Source organism: Zalophus californianus, chromosome 11, assembly GCF_009762305.2.
Source record: "Zalophus californianus isolate mZalCal1 chromosome 11, mZalCal1.pri.v2, whole genome shotgun sequence".
Classification (NCBI taxonomy): Eukaryota; Metazoa; Chordata; class Mammalia; order Carnivora; family Otariidae; genus Zalophus; species Zalophus californianus.
The window spans coordinates 70,789,719-70,811,543 of NC_045605.1; the positions used below are offsets into that span (position 1 = coordinate 70,789,719).

Sequence of the window (21,825 nt, forward strand, 5' to 3'; positions counted from 1 at the left end):
TCAAACTTCCTCTTTCTGGTCTGCCCTTTCCCTATTCCAGCCAGGATTCCCACAAGGAAGGACAGATCAGTGGCTCTAGGCTTGAAAACTTGAGCATCCCATAGGGGTGGGTCCTCCCCAGAGCAGGGGGACTCTTACTGCCCTGATGCCTGATCGGGAAAAGCCACCACACTGACTGGAAATGCCTCCTGCAAAATGAACAGAGATGTTTTAACTACAGATTTTCTCCAAATGAAGTGACTAGCACCAAGGTACCACCACAGGTTCCATCATCCCCACCACGTAAGACCCTGATGCTCGCAGGCATCTCTACCACACATGGACAAGGTGCCACCACTCATACATGATTCCACAAGAAGTGTGGAGCACTTACTATACGCCAAGCACTGTGCTGGAAGCTGGGAGCGCCAAGGCACAGTCCTCGGTTTCAATATCTCAACATCTAGCGGGAAAGACAGACACAGAAACAAATGATTACCATGTAGGAACCGTGGTCATAGAGGTCCTTTCGAAGTGGCCTGGGGGCCCTGAGGGAGAGCCTGAAGCTGCCTGGTGAGCGGGGCAAGGCCTGACCAAGGTGGGGATTTGGGGTGAGGTGTGAAAGAGGAGTGGGAATTTCCCAAACCGAGAAGGGGATGGATGTATCCCCGTGAAAGGAGAAGTAAGAGCCCTGGGGAGGTGGACAGGCTGAGGGGGGTGAGAGGAGAGGGAGAAGGTGAAGGTTATGTCAGGCAGCAAGCAAGGCAGGCAGGTCTGCAGATGCTTGACTGTCTGGGTAGAACGTTTGGATTTTATCTGGTCGGCTGCGGAAAGGCAGAAGATTTGGGGAGAGGAGAAGAGAGGGAAGACGGAAGGCAGGAGTAAGGATGCGCTGGGAAGGAGGAAACCTTGCAGGAAGGTTGCGTAACCAGGCACGTGACCAGGTTCTGAACTAAGGCCTCAGGCAAGTCCCTCGCTTTGTCAGTCGGGGACACCGATGCTCTCCCCAAGCTCATTCTCTCATCAACGGAGGCAGGCTTTATCCGTGTGCTCTGCGGGTAGGCCTGTTTTACACGTGCTTTTTAATTCCCCCCACAAGCCTGAGAGGCAGGGATTCTTATCCCATTTTACAGAGGCGAAAACTCAGGACTCCCTTGGGGCAAGTCAGACAGGCTGGCAAGCGGCAGAGCCAGGTTGGTGGGACTCCAAAGCAATGCCCGATGTTTACCTGGGCTTTTAAGAAGCCACGGGGCAGGAGGGAGGCTCACGGCCAAGTCAGGCTTTCAGGACAGGTGTACCAAACTTACAATTTGACTGTGATAAAGAAAAGTTCCGCAACTCCTTGTCTTTTCTCTAATGATTCCGTTTTCATAGGAAATAGCAACAAAGAGTTGCTGGGCCTCTCCTTCCCCCTTTGCCTCACTCTCCAGGTGTTGGTCACTAACCTCTGGCGTCCACAGCACCGTCTTGGCTGGGTGGGCCAGTCTCCTCTCAGGGCTGGCTCCTTTCAGCCCACTACCCCACCTCCATCCCTGAGACTCTTAGAAGCTGGTATCATTTGGAGCAGGGGTTCACTCCCAGTCTAGCTCCTGTCTGGACAATGGGATGGGAGCTCTCCTTCTCCGAGGCAGAAGCAACTGGGACATCGGCCAACCACTCCCAACCACGGCAGAGGCAAAGGTTCCAGAAGTGCGGCATTTTCCACTCGTGGCGGCTGCTAGGCTCGTCGAGGTTGGTGTCAGATGAGAGGCTGGCCCTGGAGATTTGTTCATACCCCAGGACACTCGGAGCTTTTATAAACTGTTTCGCTGTCACGCAGAAGGCAGGCAAATGGGAAGTGACATTCTCTCTCCTCTTCTCTTGACAAAAAGCCACCTTGGATCCCGTTCCTACCGTCTAAATCCACAAGCATTTCCTGCCACAGCAGCGTCTGCTCCACAATGACAAACGCAGGCAAGTGTTTCCAGGCCAAGGGGTTTGAAGACTTTTCTGAGACCTACCTCCCAGCCGGACAGAGGTGAGGGCCGGGAGCCAGAGAGCTCCGCAGGCTCCAGCAGGGAGTGGGGGGCGAGCCCGGGCCTTTCCCGGGCTCCACGGTGGGAACAGTGTCCAGGGCACAGACAAGGCCGTACACAGAGGTCATAAAACAAAATTTATCTTTAATTTGTAAGTGTCAACAGCAGTACAAAAGATGGAGTGATGACGACTAGATTAAGGGTAGAGAGGACAGTCTTGAGGTAAATGAGCATAAATAGGCAGTTCTTATAGACACTCCCCTGAGGGCCCGAGGCCCCTTCATGGCATATACATTATCACCCAAAGATGGCGTGTTTAACATATCAGGAAAGCACCTTGTGCAAAAAGAAAAAAAAAAAAAGTAGCTAAGGTGCCAACATACACCAGGATAGGTAAAGACAGTGTGTCTTTCAATTTTGTCTTTTCCCTTAATTATGAGGCAGAGGAGGGGAAGACTTTGAAAAGTACCACTGAAAGATTATTCAATGTCGAGTTTATCTCACGTCAATACTGCACAACGAAATCCAAGAAATATGTGTATGCAACAAAGCTAAGAACAATGATTCATTCCTTTAAATTTGAAGAGATTGTTTTTCTTTTCCCATTTCTTTAATCCTTAGCAAACTTTTTTTTTTTTCCATTATCAAGAGGAGAGTGTGAGAGACATGTGATGGCAACCCTTAAGGTCATTTAAAAACTTTACACTGGACTGTACAAGATTTTTTTTTTGATAAATTATTTACATTTTCAGACTTTCAAACATATTCAAAGCAGCAATAGACACTAGTTTTTATGGTTTTTGTGTTTTTTCTAATTGCCCAAATAGTTACCAGCCATGGGCCAAGTAGGTACCTGCGTTATACATAGAATTTCTACAAAGGAAATCTGCAGTTAAATTTGCTCGAGGCTGTAGCAAACGCCCTTAGCATCCTAAGGGGCCGCACCCCAGTGTCGCTAGGGGAGCCAAAGCCCAGTACCTTGACAACAAGCTGCAGTCGCCCCAACGGCCCTACACGAACTTTACACCTTGAACCAGCAGCCAGCATGTCAGTCCAGCATGTCAGTGAATCGTGCTGATTAAATTAACATAGGATACAATCTCACAATATACATCACAAACAAATTACAAGGTCGGGAAATAAAAGAGTTACAGTAAGATAAGTTATGTAGTAACAGCTTATAAGCTTGTCTAAGGTAATAAAAATTTTACATGGCAAATACAATAATGAATGAACATAAATGCTAAGCCTTCTAATTTGCTACAAGCCGAAGAAGGGTACAATAAAGACCGCACTCTCAAAAAAGCAAAAACACATATGACAAAGGAAGACAAACGGAGAATGCACACGAGCAGACCTGCAATGTGCAGCATACAAAACAGTTAAATATTTGCACATTCCCCATACTCCAAGAGCACCAGCACTGAGGCCTCACCTTATGCTTGTGGTTCTTCAGGAATAAGAAACTACTGAGCAAGATATGTCACTGAGTTGCCGTCAAGCGTTCATAGAGCCACGGACACCAGTTGGAAGAGTATCTGCACTAAACATTACCTGTCTGCGCCCTTCCCACCCTCCCCACCCTCTAGCCCTGCCCCAAAGGTACCAGCATTCCGAATACTTGTTCGTGAGCTTTTGGAAAGCAACCTGTCCCCAGAAGGAAAGATGGGATGGGGATGAAAAGGAAATGTGTTTGCATATCAATATTTTCAGTGATATTAGCAGAGGGTTACACTCAACAGTGTATGGCATCAGAAACAGGACATAATCGGCAGGAATAACAGATAGAAGTTGTTTATTAAGGAAGAAAACATGTCAGGGGGCAGATGACTTAAGGAAATGATGCAAGTGCTTCTGTGAAAGGACAAATGAGGTCATACAATGTTATTGTACGTTGAGAAGTGAGCTTAAGTGCCAACTCAGTCCTTAGACAAACGTGCACAAAATCACGCAAGGCTACAGCAACCATTCTTGTCATTTTCTCGTTATAAAGGAAGACCCAGTAATAATTTCAATACATTCCTCTAGCTGCATTCTTTGTAGTTGTTGGCACTTGGTACAGGACTTCTCGTATGGTTTAAAACTACTAAGTGACTCTTTTTCCTTTCCCTAATGAGTAGGTAGAGGTCAGCTCTTTGCAAAATGAGTAAATTGAGAGAAGCAGCCTTTCTGCCTGTGGTGTTCAAGTGACCAGGCTGCCTTCCTACTGGGGGTGGATGGGCTTCCTCGGAACAATCCCCGCTTTCAGCTAGTGCCTCTGCTCCTGGCTCGGGAGGGTGTGCTCCGAAGAAGCAGCCTGGCTTCATAAGGAAAAGAAAGAAGCCTTTAATTTCAGCCCTAGAGGGATCACACCCTTTTCAAACACCCCAGGCTCCAGTGGGGCTAACGTTCAGGGGAGGCCAGCGTTTGACAAGCTCAACAGTGCTGTGAGCCCACACCTGAATTTAGAACTTGGCCTGGGAGACCGAGTCAGGACCCTGGCATATCGAATCAGGCCTGAGGACAAGGCTGGGGAGTCAAATACCAAATGAAGCAAACTGACGTGCTCCTAAAAGACGGAGCTGTATACACGTGAAAATGACAAGTGTTCCCACCTTCCTGGAAAAGGTACTGCATCGCCTCTGCCAAGGAGATGGAGAGACCGCCTGCCAGGCTGCTCCTGTCCGTGGATTGACCTTTTCTTTCTCCCATTCTTTCTCTGCCTTCCTTCCTTTCGTTCTCTGCCTTCCTTCCTGCCTTCCTTCCTGTTCTTTCTTTCTCTCTTCCTTTCCTTCCTTCCTTTCTTCCTTTTCTTCCTTCCTAACCCATATGGTCCAATTTTTAGGAGAGGACCGTGAGCCAGTGTCCCTCTTCTAAATGACAAGGAAAATCCTGATCCTCTAAGTTCTTTAACAACATGGAGATGATTTGTCTTTGATCTGAAGATACTGTGAAATAGGAAGCATGGAAAACAGTTGATGAGCATTCTTTAATCTAATTGGCATGGTAGGACTTTGATTAACGGTCACTCTCAGAGGCAGATTTTTGCCTGTAGAATGGCATTCACGCTTCTTGCTATTAAATGGTCACCAAACTACCTTATAAGATTTAGGTGGACTTACAAAAGCAAATTGACTCTCCCCGAGCTGTACTGGAAATTGAGGATATTCAATTCATCGACTTTCTACAACAAAAAAGCAAGTGAAAGTCTGAGTGTGTGGACAGTGGGTTCCAAACTGCATGGGAGCCCGAGAGAAGGGTGTGACCACCCCAGCGACAGGTGAAACACTGCTCTCTCACTGTGGTGGCGAATTCACTATCCCCATGAGGTACAGTGACTTGTCAACTTCTAGTCTGGACCAACATACATGGATAGAGAATGAAAAGGAAATACATAACTTATATCTCACTAAGTATTCATGAACCAAAAATAAATTCTATTTCTATGTTATATTTACACAATTAGAAAAATCTAAAATGAGATGGTAAAGTCATAAAAACTTTGTTTAAGCCCCACTGAAAAGAAAACGAAGTGATCCCTGTGATTGTCATTCTTAATTTCCATGGACATTTAGAGCCAAACTTGGCTAATAAATAGAATAAACTGCTTATACGCAGAATTTAGATTCAAATACAGCATTACTGTTTGACCCAATGAAAGAGACGTTTACAATCAGATCATTCCTGAATAGCCTTTCACTTTTAAGAACATGGCTAGAAGTAACTGCACCCCAGTACTGAGGCAGAGCTGGAGCTAAAACAAAGTGTTCATACACACATGTATTTTGCATAAATAAATGAAATAACAAGACATAAAAATGACTCAAATCCGGCAACTGTGAGGCAAGCCCACACGAGTCGAAACAGATGACTTTTGTTCATGTCGTTTTCTTACAACAGTTTCACATTAGTCAGAAGTGATAAAAAATACCATTTATATCCAGTGCTTATAACACTTACGAAACAACATCTGTGAGTGTGTGTGTTTTTTGTTGTTTTTTTTCTTTCTTTCTTTTTTTTTTTTTTAACTACAAGCAAAATCAAGTTTCAGTCCTAAAGAACAGTCCTTTGTTCTCCACCAGCCCAGAATATTATTTTGGCATGGTCATAAAAACAAACAAAATTAACCTATTATTCTAAATGTTTGCCTTTGTGCAAAATTAATTACATACAATACAATGCTAGCCATACAGCACTCTACCTATGCAGCAAAATAAAAAAAAAAAAGGAGGAGCGAGGAGGAGAGAGCAAAAGCAAGAGTCAAAGAGAAAGAGAAAAAAATGAGTATGAAGTGAGGAGGAGAGGTATATAATCAAAAGAAATCAGTAAGACAATAATAAATATTCATTTTTTGAGAAAAAATGACCTCCTCCTCATTTGAAGTAAATGTACAAAAAACAAAGTTCCAATCCCCAACCAATCCTAAGAACAAAACATTCCTATCAGTACCTTAATCATCTTATGGAGAGCACTCCCAGCTAATGACACAGCCCATAACAGCTTGGCTAGACCTATTTATTGCTATTAGGTATGGCCTTGAGCACTCCTTAAATAAATATGAAGGTACACTATTTTCTTCCAAGTGACAAAATGGCTCAAGAAATCTGATGGGGCCGTTCCTATGTCCTGGTGATCAGATTCTGGGTTGTCCTATGAGGTGAACTGTCCCATTAACTGACATTTTCCCATTGAACCACTCCAGGTGAGGTTCTCTCCCCCACCCCTGGCAGTCAGTCCTGGTTTCAGGAAGGTCAAAATGGCAGGGCTGAGCTCACAGTAGATGGGAAAGGGGAATGAAACCTCACTGCCTCCCAGCCCATCAGCACATCTCCAGAGAAATCCTCATGTGACCCGTGCCGTTAATCGTGTTCACAGGGAGGCATGCCCCCCTCCCCACGTGGCCACTGATGGAGGGAGGGAGACAGAGGAGCTCATCTGCTGCCCCAGGAGTCATCCGTTCCCCAGAGTTAACAGTAGGAACATCCCCTATAGGGAATGTATTTCCCCTCCTCCTTCCCTATGGTTTTCTTTCATTCTCTGGATGTATCATGACTATTTGCCTCTATCTTTGCCTTGAGGCTGTCATGTGGCTTCTTGGATCCTGGGGATTTTGCAAAAAACAAAACAAAACAAAACAAAAAAAACCTCCCTAGGTGTGCCAGATGCAACAAGGCAACTCATTGTGGAGGTGCCAGCCCATGACAGCATCGCTGTGGCCTCCTCCGTGGTCCACAACCTTGGGCTTTCGGCTTGGCTGCAGGACCCTCCTGCCTGGCAGTCACCACTGCTGATCCTTGCAGCCGAATGGCATTTAGGGGAAATGCCACTGATACAGATCCTACCACTCTGTTGCTAAACTGAATTAGAGAGAAATTCTGGCAAAAGACTTGAGGTCACAGAGAACCTCAGGGGCATACCTGTTGAAGTGTAAGACTCTACACCTGTATCCAAATACACAGCCCTACAGCCAGATATACATTTATGTTTAAAAACAATATAAGTATTTAATAGAATCTTGTTTCAGAAATGCTTCCAGATGCTCTGGGGACATAAAATCACTATGTACATCTTTTGTATGTAGCAGGAGAAGGAGGTGAAAGGGGCTGAAAAGATCTTCAGGGAAGGAGGGTGAAAAACAAGAATTATTAAATTAATGCCACCAACATTTTTTTTCAAATAAATAGTAAGTGGACCCTTGACATTCTGGAATGAATAAATTATTTAAGAGAAAATGTGTTAAGACTGAATGTCAGGGTTAAAAGGTGAAGGGATAATGGATGTAGTGAGAGGTGGTCTCAGGCAGAGAAGACCACCACGTGGGTATCTGGTGTGGTGAACGCTCTGGGGCACGCTCGGCGCAGCCCGTCACGCACTGATGGCACGTCAAGAGGCAAACACGATTGGGTACATGCACTGTGGCAACCTTGTTCGTTCCTTACAATATCTTGTCTCCAGATTCCTGAGTACTTTACCATTTTCTGGAAAAAAAAAAAATGTGTGGTTTGCTATTTTATTTTAAGATGCCAAAGATTGTCTAAGACTTCGCAGTGTCTCCTTTAAGACTTTCAAAATATGAAGATTCAAAAGTTCTGAGAAAAGTTTGGCACATTCAAAGTTTAACTCTACACATGGAAAAATGGAATTCCGAGGCCTTTTGAATATGCTCTACACGCAGCTGCACACGCTGTGGACTTGTTCTGTTTCACAATATGAAATCTTCAGGTGTTCTCGCAAATAACTCAGAATAAAAACACATTCACAACCTGTAGGCCGGCACAGCATACCTGAGTGAGAATGTTTAACCCCATCTAAAACAGTAACTTAAACCTTTTATCAACATCCAAAAGGAAAAAAAAAAAGTAAGACAAAAATATAAGACTTGTAAGACAGCGATGGGTTGAGATAAGTTTTCAAGTCCTGGTGTCTCATATTTAATATGTCTTCACCTAAATTAAAACAACAACAACAACAACAATAACAATAACGACAAAAACTCAAGTTCATGAAAAATCCGGGAAAACTTAATCTGTCTCACACTTTACGAAACAATTAAGACCATTCTGCTGATGTAATTATGGAGCCACAAATGCATGCGGGCTCTTTAAGAACTTTTTGTTGGGGGAGGGGAGGCGAAATGTCAAAGTATTTTAACTCAGCAAACGAACACTCCTCAGTTGGCACTGACAGCTTCCGGGGCTTCATTTTCACTGCTATAGTCTGATTTGGGGTCATCTTCATAGTCGTCATACATTTCCATTTCATCTTCTCCATTAATCATTTCGTTTCCAGCTAGGCTCCCGCCATCCGTCTTCATACCATAAGTGCTCTGGATGACCGGGAGGCTGGGCTCTGGGCTGGCCGAGGTGCTAGAGCAGTCAGATGTCATCTGAGGTGACGGTGTGGTAGTTGCCATAGTAATAGCACCAGGATACACAACACCTGTTCCTGTGGTGATTGGAATCTGAGGCTGCTGCCTGTATGGATTCAAAAAATAAAATGAAACAGGGGGAAATATCTCTCTCTATGTTCTTCCGGGTGGCACTGGAATTCCTCCCCCACACGTTCCGAAAGGGGGCTCTGTTTGACATTCTAAGCAAATGACAAAACGGGACCAAGTGCTCCCTTGAGGAGTCCTGCACATCTCCCCGATGCTATGGTTGGGCATTAAGCAATACAATGGAGCAATTTATTGATGGTTTTGAAACATAAAAGCAGGGTTCTTACAACATTACATACGGCAAAGCTTGAATAACACTTGGCATTTGAAACAAATGCGGTAGTCAATTCCGAAAGTTACATGTGACATCATTTTTTAAGATCTCCCAAGATGATAAAACAAAATGACTGGTAGCATGAATCCTATTTTAATGACACTGTTAAGCAGGCTTGTGTCTTCACCTTGGCTTGAGAACTGTACAAAGGGAAGATCAAGATGAGAACTGATCAAGTATGTCCCAGAGAGTCAGATTTAGCAAAGCATATATTTGGTACCCATGCAAATGTCTACCTATTTCTGCGGCTGAACTTGTAGGGAAACTCCTTTAAGGAGCTTCTATTTTCATAATCATGGAAGGATCATCTTGGATGTCATTACTCCTGAGGCCCTGGCCTGGCGCTGGGTTGGAGGAGTCAGGAGTGAAGAGCGGCGAGAGCCTTGCAACTTGTCAGAATAACACACATTGCCTCATTCCAGATCCTAGTGGGTGCCAAGGCTGGCTCACACCAGATCATTCTGTCATAATGGTACTCGAGTTCAAATAAACTTACCAGACCCTGTATGAAGGTCAGTCTCTCCCTCTACAGGGAGACATCACTATCTGCCTCTTAATTTCCCTCAAGTCATTGTAATTGGTTGAAAGAATTAAAGACCTATGACACCCACCTCACAGACTATGACGGAAACAATATTCTCATGGTTGCAATGTTTACTAAGTGTTCCTCAACATTAACGGACAATAGTTGCAATTTAAATTCATTTCAAAACATCACTCACTATCCTTTCTGAGCTTCAGTTTCCAAATGTTTATGAGAGCTGGAGTCAGGGAAGTCTTGGAAGGTGCTTTCACCTTTTAATACGATTTCAGGTCGGTCCATCCCTTGAATGGTTCTTACTGATGCTCTACAATACAGTTAAATCTTTCTATCCACCTCAGTCAGAAAAATACCCCGAATCTAAGAAGAAACAGCTTAGTTACCAGCTATTCTTTGACATTTCCAGAATAATTTTCTCAAAAAGCCCTGCATGTCTTCCAGCCTGGTAGAAGGAAAAATGATGGAAATGACCTAGACTCACTCTGGGAGATACCTCATAATGCTATCTTTAATAACCTCTTCCAAGCCCCAGAAGGCATGACTATGATTCCTTCACCTCTAACATAATATAGCCGATATGTTCGAATATATTACCTCATTCAATTAACATGGCAACCCCATGAAGTATTGTCATACCCAGGTTTCAGATGAAGAAAGTAAGGCCTTGTTTAAAGCCCCGCATTCAACAACCAGCAGAGCCAGACTTTCAAGCTAGGTCCCCTTGACTTGAATTCTATCACTCTTTCCTCTATAGATATTCAATATACAAATACACTATGCTCACTGTGTCTCATAAAAATTCCTGATTTCTACAGATCCTGTCGGCACCCAGTTGGCACTAAGCACCTGATATTGATCCATTTTCTATGATGCTCATGGTGATTTTTTTTACTGCCTGAAGAAGATGATAGAGGAATCTATATCTATGCATAGAAACATCTCAGAAAGTACTGGTTTCCCTCTCATAGACTCAAATTCTAAAAACAGTGTACTTCTGCTTCCTAACTTTTGGGCAAATTAACGCAAATTAAATTTCATGCTAGCCTGCCCAAGGCAGTGAATGCCTCATTAAATTTTTTACTGAACTTGGATAATTGTAATAAAAATATTTTTGCCTTAATCACATAATAAGTGTAGAGTAAAAACTTTTATTGCAATATTAACCCATTTTACAGATTTCCCAATTTGGTGAGCTAATCTATAACATAAACTCTACATACCATACATAAACTATCCAATGGTACACTTTCTTTTCATAAAGGACGCTCTTTTTTTTTTTTTTCAGAAAGAATAGATGGTCAGTTTTGTAGTATTTTTTAATCAAAATATCTGTATGTATTGATCCATTAAATAAATTTTAATTGAGCTCCTATTATGTGCTGGGGATAACGCTTAGATGCTTATGCTTAGATGCTTTCACATTATCTTCTTTAATCCTCACAATAAGCCTAATAGGCGAAAATTATTTCCTCTCTTTACCGATGAAGTTACCAACTAAGTTTCGGAGAGTTTAAGTTGTTTGTCCAAGGCCATATGAGCACCACAGCCAGGAGCTAAACCCTTTCTTAATGTCCCAAATTCTCTACTGGATATCAAGATCAGGGTGAGAAAGGCAAGCTCACATGATCAGAAAAATACTTGGCAATATGAATCAGAATCAAATTCTTCTGAACTGGGCTCCACATATTTGACAATACTTGGACATTAAGTTGGTAACGGAACATTAAAAACAAACAAAACATCTGTACAACTTACTTTCTGGAGTGAGGCACATGATATTCAAAAGCCTACTACTGGTGGTAGAGGGATACCAGACTATGTTACCTGCTGACCCCCTATCTACTTCCTGCCTGGTCATTGCCCCTCATTCCTTAAAGACATTAGCTCCTGGCTTTCTGTCACTCCCTCTCCAACATTTCTTCTGCCGTAATTCTTGATGACTCACTATCCACAGATAGTGGATACCTTGCTATCTCAATTCTTGCTATCTCAATTCAACACCTTGCTATCTCAATTTCTTGACCTCCTCTCTGTGGTAGTGATCTGGCCCCCTCCCTGTGTCAGCAGACCTTGTCCTTTCCAGCTAGAACCCCACCCTAATGTCCATTTTAAACATCCCACTCTCTGACCACCACATCTTATCTTTCTAGTTTTCTTCCTCTAAAACCCCAGTTCAACAATTCTCCCACCCTATGGGCATCTACAATTCCTTGATCGTTCAACCAATTTTCACTGTCCCGGTTCCTCCCCGCTCTGTCCTGACTTTACCTCTTTGCCCAGGATAAATTCTGTGGTTAGTCGCTGTCTCGCAGGTACTCTCCCCTCCCTTACACGGCAAAACCTGAACTCTCTGCCTACTTGTGAGCATTCCCATGCAGCTGAACTTGGCTGCAGGAGACACACTACCGTGCATGCATACTAGTCTTTGAATTTTTTTTTTTTTTTTTTTTTTTTTTTACTGAGGGTTCTATTCTTTGAATTTTTGAGCATGAATTTCAAATTGGCCTCTGGTGCTATTCACCCATCATGTTGTATGTTTTCCTAGGCCACTCTTTCTTCTACTCTCCTAGAGAATTATTTCACACCTTCTCAACTGTCCTCGGATATCCAACTTCTCCCATATCCTCACTCTCAGTTGATGACCTGGCTTTCCATTTCATGGAGAAATTAGAAGTAATCAGAAGAAATTTTTCACAAGCTCCCGCCATCACATTTATCCACCTACCTCTGTCTGTTCTAATTCTCTGTCTGCCCTCCTGCATTTCGAATGAATTTGTTATCCAATGTAAGGCCAATCCTTTTGCTTCTGCACCGAATCTATCTGTTCTCACTTACTAAGGATCTCTCTCCAGTGACCGTCTCTCCCATCTGCATGATCAATTTTCCCTCTTTCCTGGATCATTCTCATTAGCACATAAACATGCCATAATCTCTCCCACTTTAAAAACAAAAAACAAAAAACAATAAAACTCTCTCTTGACTCACATCCCCCTCCAGCTACTGCTCTATTTCTCTCTCTCCTTTAAACTCTTTGAAAAACTGTGTATATTCACTCTCTTCATTTCTTCCACTGAATTCTTAAATCTACTTCAATCACTCCCAACACTCCACTGAAATGCAGCTTGTAAAGGTCACACTACCGATGATCTCCATGTTGTTAAACTCAAAAGTCAGTTCTTGGTCCTCAGCTTACTTGACCTATGCCATGAGCAGCATTTGATACAGTTGGCCACTTTTCCCCTTGCCGAACTGCTTTCTTCACTGGTCTTCTGGTCTTCCTATCTCATTACTGCTCCTTCTAGGTCCCTGGATGTACCTTCCCTCCTTATCAACCTGACATCTAAATTCTGAAATACCCAACGATTAGTCCTTGCACCTCATCTCTTCTCTATCTCAATTCCTTCCCTTGGTGAGCTTATCCATTTTCCATAGCTTCAAATATTATCTAGGTTCTGACAACTCTCAAATTTGTATGTCCGGTAAGCACCACATCCCTAAATTCCAGAGTCATATATGGATATAACTTCTTATTTGATTTGGATGTCAAAATACCATCTCGGATCTTACAGATCCGAAACTGAACTCCTGATCACCTCCATATACTTCTCCTTTCAGGGCCCTTCTGATCTTGGTTAATGATTACTTCATCTTTTTGGCTGCTTGGGCCAATCCGCGGTAACTGCACGTTCTCTCAAACCCTATATCCAGCCCATCAGCAAATCCTAGCAGTCCGCTATCAGGAATACATCCAGAATCCGTCCACTTCTTGCTACCTCCACCCCTACAAATCTGGTCCAGGCCACCGTCAACCCTAATCTGGTTTATTGTAAGAGTCTTCCTCCTTATTTCAGTCATGTCCCCTTCAGACAATACTCAACCCAGTAGATAGGGTGATCTTTTAAAAACCTAAATCTGATCACAGTACTCTACTGCTCATGACCCTTCCTTGCCTTTCCATCTCACTCAGGGTCAGATTCAAAGTCTTCACAATGGCTAAAGGTCCTTTCACAGTTTGACTCCCTACTACCTCTCTGACATCTCTGACTCTTCCCACCTACCCACTCTGCTCCTACTACTCGGGCCTTGTTAATTCTTGAACATGCCAATCGCAACCTTCCCTCCAGACCTCTGCAGTGGCTGCCCTCCCTGCCCGGTTCTTCCCCCAGAGACCCGCACGGCTTGCTCCCTCACTCTGCAGACCTTTGCTTCAAGTGGGAGCAGCTCAGTGAGGTTCTATAGCCACTCTTTTTAAAAATTGCGGTCCATCCTCTGACACTCCCTACACTTTCCCTACTTTACTTTGTTCTAAGGCACTTATTACTATTTAATATTTATTGATTCATGTATTGATTGGTTGTCTGACTTCCCCCGCTGGAATGTAAGCTTCATGAGGACAGGAATTTTCACTGATACAGCTCTAGAACTTAGACAATGCCTGGAACACAGGAGGCACATTCCATATTGCATACATGCAATGAGTGAATGAATGAATGAACGAACGAACGAACTAGTGAATGAGGGGGAAAATAAATGAAAAAGCTGGGTAACCTATTTGAGAGAAGAAAAGATGTAATGAGACTAGACATATGCAAGGGAAGATAGTGGAGAAGGAATGTGAATATAACCATCTTTAAATGCTTGAATGGTTGTCTTTATAAATAAGGAAGAGATCTGCTCTAGAAAAGGGACCAAAGAAGAGGATTAGAACTAAGCAACCAAATAGAAGAAAGGTAGATGGTTGCTCAGTGAAGAGAAAAGAACTTTGTAGCATTAGGACATGTTCCACAAAGAAACCAGCTCCCTTGGGAAGTGGTGAGCTCTCTAGCCCTAGAATAGTTCAAGCAGAACTCAGAGAGGGCTCCTACAGTGGCTGGCTACTTGAAGTATATGACTTCTGAGGCCACTTCTAAGTTACCACTGAGTCTATGGATGCAAAATCATAAGCTAACTATCATGCTGGCCTTGCTTTCTCATTGTTGTTACCAGCATAATAAAAGACTAAAAAATCAAGTGAGCATGGCTAATTATAGTTGCTGAATCTTGGCTTTCAAGGGTTTCCAAAATATTGCCCCACCCTACCTCTCTTACTTTTCTTTACTGCCAGGAATAATCTCTAGGCTAGCCTTGTTTTTTTAACTATTGAACATTTCTGCATTTCCCTCCATGTGTTCCTGCTCTTCTTCCTGCTAACACCAGCCTGACCCTAACCAAACCTCAAGCCCCCTTCCTCGAGGATGACCTATGGTTAGCCCTAATGCATAGTAATCTCTCCTCCCCTGAGCTTTACTTGCTCTTGTCTATAAAATCAAAATTAGTACTTCACTATACATTATGTGGAGCACTGCGCAATGTATTCTCTCTCTATGTATGTATAACAAACTATTATTTGCTAATATGTTTATGTATGCGTCTGGTTTCTCTGACTATAACACTCTCTGAAAGCTCATTGTGTAGAGGATTAATGCCTCATGTCCTATATTAATTTAGTACAGTGCTGGGCACATCACTGGTTTCAAATAAGCCCTTACCAACTGACGGACCAATCAATTAACAAAATGGAAAAACCAGCCAGCAGGCTCAAGCTTTGTCTATCGGAAATTACTTTCCTAAAAAGCATTTTTCCTTCCTTTACAGATCAATTGCAAAGTCAAAATTCAAGCACTGCAGATTTCACAAACAGGAATGAATAGCTGGAAAGTACTGGGCTTTACAAATAATGAATGCGCACATAAAACAAAAGTTGTAGATGTTTGTAAAAGTACACACAAGCAGCTGATAATGAGCAGAGATGGCTAAGAATCCCTCCTCCCAGCCCAAGTAAAGGGTAAAGCTGATCCTGATAGAGCTCACCAGTGTTGCATGGTTTCCAAATCACAAGAATATTCCTGGAGTATAGCCTAACTTCGTCAATTGCAAAAAACAAAACAAAACAAAACAAAACAAAACAAAAGAACCCCTAGGTATTAATTTGGCAAATCCCCCTTGTCTGCTGATCTTTCAGACTTTTACAGCATCTATAAATGAAGACAACGAAGTCTGTTTCATTAGGAGATAAGCCTACACATTGTACATCTTTGTAGTTGATACTGCAGTAGGAAATGGAAATAATAATCTTTTTATATTGCCTGTTAGAGACCCTAATCCAGCTTTCTCTACAGGAGGACAATACTGAAAATAGTATGGCTAGCCTATTCTAATCAGTTATATTTGTAAGTATGTCATAGGTGTGATTCAACCTCTTTCGGATTAAGATCAAAGTGGCAAATGTTCAAATCACTTCTAGCATAAGGCACTAGAATATAATTCTTTATAATGTGAGATACATGCTTGGCATGTAGCATTATTTTTCTAGAATAATAATATTTGCTCTGATTCAGGGCTTCCTATGTGCCAGACGTTGTTCTAAGCACTTTAGATAGAGGAAGCTATTCAATCTTCAGAAGGACCCAATGTTGTAGGTATTGTGGTCATCTCTCCATTCTATTTATGAGGAAATTGAGGTACGGAGAGTTTAAGTAAGTTTCCCAAAGGCAAGTGGAGACTTCAGAGGAATAAAGATTGCTGTGTATTAGTTGTTAGAGCCAGGAATAAGCAGATCTGGTATTTGAGACAGAACAGTCTGGCTCCAGAATCAGGTCCGTAACCACTGCACTACATAGCCTTTAAAGAGTTTGTAGGCTGTAAGTGAAGGATGTGTGTAAGGGTGGAAATGTCACATGCTTGACATTCACACAAGCCTGGTTTAAATCTCAGCTCTGCAGTTTACTACCTGTGGGGCCTTGGACAAATTACTTAACATCTCTGAACTCTGTGTTTTTCAACCCTATAGTGAGGATGATACTGCTTATCTTGTAAATTTGTTGTATTTGCAATAATCTGTATAAAGCACTCATCACGGTATATAGTATATAGTAAGTATTCAATAATTTACCATTATTATTATTTAAAAAGTAGCCCAAGATTTGATATTTTATAGTACCTGGTAATTCTCTATGAGTTCACAGGTAAATTACTGAATAAACTTCAAATAAGTAGAAGTACATTGGGCCAGAATTCTTTGGGAAAAGACAATGTTGTCGCTACATGTACCCTAATGAATATCATTTCGACATTAATAGTACTCATCGAAATTATTTAACGTTCTAATACTTAACCTGTTGATCAAAAGGGTTAAATCTAAGGTTAGAGCTAAACTTACTCTGATTCATATTACTGGTAAATTTATTTCATAATAGCTGAGTGGAAAAAATAAATCTAACTCACGGAACTTTTAGTTGTACCATCAGTAAAATGCATGACAATGCTGAGCAATATATGTAATTTTATTGGCTCGAAAGTTATGCATGTCTTTTCAAAATCAGCTATAAAAATTGATCTCACCCCCATTCCCTCAAGAAGTCAATTGTTTCTTTTCCCTCTTGTAATAACCTCACATCTAATGAAGATGAATTTCCAAAGATGAACCCCAGGGAGTTGATAATCTATCAAATGTAACTACTTAAAAGAGAATACTAATCCTTAAGTAGAAATAATACCTGGCTTTAGGTTGAAAATATTACCAAAGCTGGGCAGAGGGAAATACTTAGCATTGAAAATTAAAGAACAAGACATTCTGGCCATTGCCTGCACATCAGTAACCCCACTCCACAGTCCAAAATGACCCTTCCATAAAGGACCCCCTACACTACCAGGAACAGGATCCTTAGTCTCTAAATTTCAAAGCTCCTTTAATGCCATCATGTACCACAACCAAAGGTCCTGGGAGCTCTTTTCCAAGTAGCACAGCCATACACATAACTGTGCCAGAATGGGGCGATGAGGCATATTTTGAGTAAGGACAACTCCTCAGTCGTTAGGCATGATGGAGGCAGAGACCCAGAATTAAACCTTGATTCTTTCTCACCTTTTGGCAGCCACAGGACCTTGATTTATCTTGTTTAGAGGATTTCATGTCATTATTTATTTAGAGGATTATGTGATTTGTATATCTAAAATGTCTAGTGTACAGGAGATAGTGGACAATAAATGATAGATGCTGTTGAGTTGTTTTAATTTTTTTAAAATTTGACCTGCATTGTCATGTGTTGAGGTATTTTGATCCAGAGCTACTTCAATGCACCCTCTGGTAAGGGAAAATAAATCAGATAGAATTACTGCATCTCATATTTTCAAATAAGTATCAGGGAACTAAAATGGTACCTCTGACAGCCTTCCAGATTATGGCAAAAGACACCCATTATGTATCATTAGATACACAGAGACATGACATGAAAAAAGAGTGGGAATCACAAAGGATCTCAAACTTAAACTTTGATTCTCTGCTCAAAGGAGATTATATACAGTCTCAGAGGCAGAATTAAAAGAAGACATTTATCACACAGTTAAAATAAATGTGTATTTTGTTTCATGTGACTATGCTTCTTAAAGCACCCTGTGAATTGGTATTTTTCATAAATCGTCTAAATAGCCAGTAAATAGCCTACTTATACTGCATTGTACTTCTGGTGTTAAAAGCATTATTTTTAAAAATGCAAACATTTATAATACAGAAAAATTTGATAAACCTATTTTGGCATGGCTTCATCTGTTAATAGACTGTGATTCTCAAATAATGAAGTAGCTTAAGCCTCCCTTTACCTTGAAAAAGTTCTGCCACAGTGTAAAGAAACTCACTATCTGCTATGATCTAAAATATAGTTTTATTGTGATAGTAAATCCATATTTAATAGTAATGATAATGATAAAAACTCACCTTTATTGCTAATGTACTAAACACTATAAAGCTAAGTACTAAGCACTGCCTCAATGAATCCTCCCCACAATTGTATGAGATAGGTGCTATTATTTATTTCATTTCATACATGAGGAAACAGAGGCTCAGAGAAGTTCAATAACTTGCCCAGGTGGGTGGCACAGTGCTTGAACCTCAGCAGTCAAACTCTGGAACCCATGCTCCTCTCCAGAATTCTCTAGGGTAGGGCACAGATTCATGACCCAGACTGCTTTCACCGGCCCTTTTTTTTTTTGGTATTCTATTTACTATTCCAAATTAATTTTATGCTTCTAAACATATGCTTCTGAAACCAAGTTTCTATTCCGTGATGTTATTTTTTAGTGCCCTTAAAAATAAACAGCTCTTTACTTTCGCTCTAAGGCACATCTTTTCCTCACCTGCAGGGGAAGCTGTCCCATTTCCCTGCCATATAATATCCATGCTCCCCCTGATTAACAGTGAATCCAGCTGCCTTTTTCCTTACTCCTCTCTCTTAAGGCCTCTCCCAAGTATCTTCCCAATCAGATTGCAGCTGCCTCAGGCCAGTGCCTCCAGAAAGGTCCTCTGGTTTGTCACCCCCTGTGCTCCTCAGCCTGGGCATGCTGGAACCTACAGGCATCTGCACCCCCACTTATCCCAACTGCTGTGGTTACAAGGAGCCTCTTTTCAATGCAGACAGCCAGTCAGCCAAGTCGAAATTTATACCAGAAATCTATTACCTAATTTTTAAACAAAATGACATGAAATCAGACTTGAAGATATCAAAAACATGTCTAGTTTCTGATTTAAGCAAGAAAATCCACATTGTTATTGCTTCCACCACAGAATAATTTACTGCAACAGGAGTTCTGGATCTTATGCCAAAAATGAGGTCTTCTAACCAATGTCAAGGCCAATTATCTTGTGGGAGATCCCACAACAAAAGCAGACTATTGTGATTAGAATCAGAAGCACCACCCAGAGAAGCTGGAAAGCTTCTGGGGATTTCTGAAGTTAGTTTTTATTCTTTCTCCCTGTATGTCTGCTTAAATAAACTACCAGCAACTTTGTGTGTGGGCACGGAACATCTTAGATTAGTTCGGGAGACAAGGAGAGGGGCGACCAGGTTTGTTTTGAGCTGTTGAGCAGGAGCCAGGCTGCAAGACTCTGTGTGTGTGTGTGTGTGTGTGTGTGTGTGTGTGTGTGTGTGTGTGTGTGTGTGTGTGTGTGTGTGTGTGTGTGTGACACTGCAAAGATCACCACAGCCAAGGTTTCCAACACACTGCCAGTAGCCATCCTGCGGTTTCCTAACGGGAAGGGAAAGCCCAGGTGGCTACATTCTGGAACACTCACCCCACAGTAAAGAACTGCCTCATCTCCTGCCTCCGAGACCTCATGAGTTGCTTATACTCCCCGATCCGGAGCTTTTTGCCATCAACAATGCAGGTGCGCTTCGGTCGAGGTTTGTATTTATAGTTCGGGTACTTCTCTAAGTGGATCTTGCTTAGCCGGGCCTGCTCTTCATAGTAAGGTTGCTTCTCTTGGTTGGACATGGATTTCCAGCGAGACCCTAAACATAAAAACAGCCCTCAGTACCCAAGTGGTCAAGGCAACATGTTGCTGGTAAATACTGTATATACCGTCCCGCTGCATCACTCACCTGTGCTCTACCTGTAGCTCCTACCACCACATTACCACTGAGCCTCCCAAGTAGTCTTTTATAGTTGTAAAGAGCAAAGAATAATTTTGCATGTGATACATTTATTACATTATTTCTGTCGATAACTTCAAGCTGGTGCTACAAAAGGTATATTGTTTTAACAATTGCTTATAGATCACCCCTGACGCCAAGGTCCTTCCCCTATCTGTCTGTCTATGTCTCTCAAAGGGTGAAAAACCTAAACTTCCAAAGCATACTCTCAAGGCAGATGGGATTCTCAGAAAAAGCTCTCCTGGTTCCAAAGAGTCAAACATCTCCCACCCTTGCCCAAGCATCTTTAGGGAAGCTACTCTGTGATAAGATGTCAGCAGATGTTGATATCCTTCCATATATAAAAACCCACTGTGCACACCGTCTCCCCTGGCCCAGGGTAATTAAAAAGCCTAAACCCTACCTAAGAAGTTCTAGCTTTCAAACCGGAAGGTACAGTTGGAATTCTATATACCATTTTCAAGTACTATAAATGTTCATTCAAAGCTGTACCAATGACAGCACAAAAATTTTTAATGTGGTTTATAGAGGAAGAAGGAAAAGTATTCACTTCTCTAATATTGTTTATAAAGAATTATCTAAACACTTGACGAAGAAGGGATGTGTTTTTTTACATGTATCAAATTGCATTTTTGTGTCTTGCTGGTGAATAAAGCGGTAACAGCTGTGCTGACTGGATGTTAGCTATTCTTCAGTGGAGATTTTTCATACGTAAACAAATGGAAAGTTGTACAAATATTCTCTGTAGCCAGCAATATCCTGGTCTGCTTTAATAGCACATCCATCCCTGTTCTTTCCTGATTGTTGTGCAAAAGTTGTGTAGACAGTCTATGCAGATCAGCTTCTCTGGGTTCTGCTGACTCCCAGTAGCTTAAAGCCCCAGTTAACAGGGGATTCTTGGTGCTCTTGAAATGCTTGTGCTTTAAAGTGTATATTTTCACGAATACACTTACAATGTTAATAACTTTTTCTCACAGAATGCACACCAATAATATAGATTCCCCACAGCTGCCAAAATGGAAACAGAGAGGTTCTGTGCCCATCTAAGAGCCTACTCATGCTGCTATTAAAATGGCAAAAAAAAAGAAAAGAAAGAAAGAAAGAAAGAAAGAAAGAAAGAAAGAAAGAAAGAAAGAAAGAAAGAAAGAAAGAAAGAAAGAAAGAAAGAAGGAAAGAAAGAAAGAAAGAAAGAAAAGGAAAGAAAGAAAGAAAGAAAGAAAAAAAAAGAAAATTCCAAAGTTAGGTATCAAACTTCAAGGACAGAGAAACACTGATTTTCTTTTAAATGTCTATTAACTAGAAAAAAAATTTAATATATCCATGAGGAACATTTTGGTTTGAAAGGTACTTAAGTTGAAAAGGAATAACACTATCCCTGCACATATCTCAGAAATCCTAAAAATAACACCCCACTTAATTGTAATGACATTTGTATCCATCTTGAAATTCAAAAATCAAAAGGGAAAAACTTATTTTTTTAACATTTCACCACTATTTGATCTTATGTATGTTTTAAATTTTCTTTGAGGTTACTGCCTCCCCATGTCTCTGAATCAAGTTAAATTATTTATACAGTG

The 21,825-nt window shown here is 41.6% G+C and overlaps 1 protein-coding gene across 16 annotated transcripts in view; it reads right to left on the reverse strand.

Annotated features, from left to right (window-relative positions):
- Window positions 1-2,124: 2,124 nt before the first annotated feature.
- The window catches only part of SOX6 (SRY-box transcription factor 6), a 652,457-nt gene continuing 632,756 nt past the window's right edge, over window positions 2,125-21,825 (reverse strand). For all 16 annotated transcript variants that reach the window (XM_027580197.2, XM_027580203.2, XM_027580196.2 and 13 more), the window contains 2 exons: window positions 19,891-20,107; window positions 2,125-8,947 (listed from right to left, as the gene is read on the reverse strand). In XM_027580197.2, coding sequence (XP_027435998.2) covers window positions 8,644-8,947; window positions 19,891-20,107 — 521 coding nt within the window. In that variant the 3' untranslated portion in view covers window positions 2,125-8,643. The remainder of the gene's footprint in view (window positions 8,948-19,890; window positions 20,108-21,825) is intronic.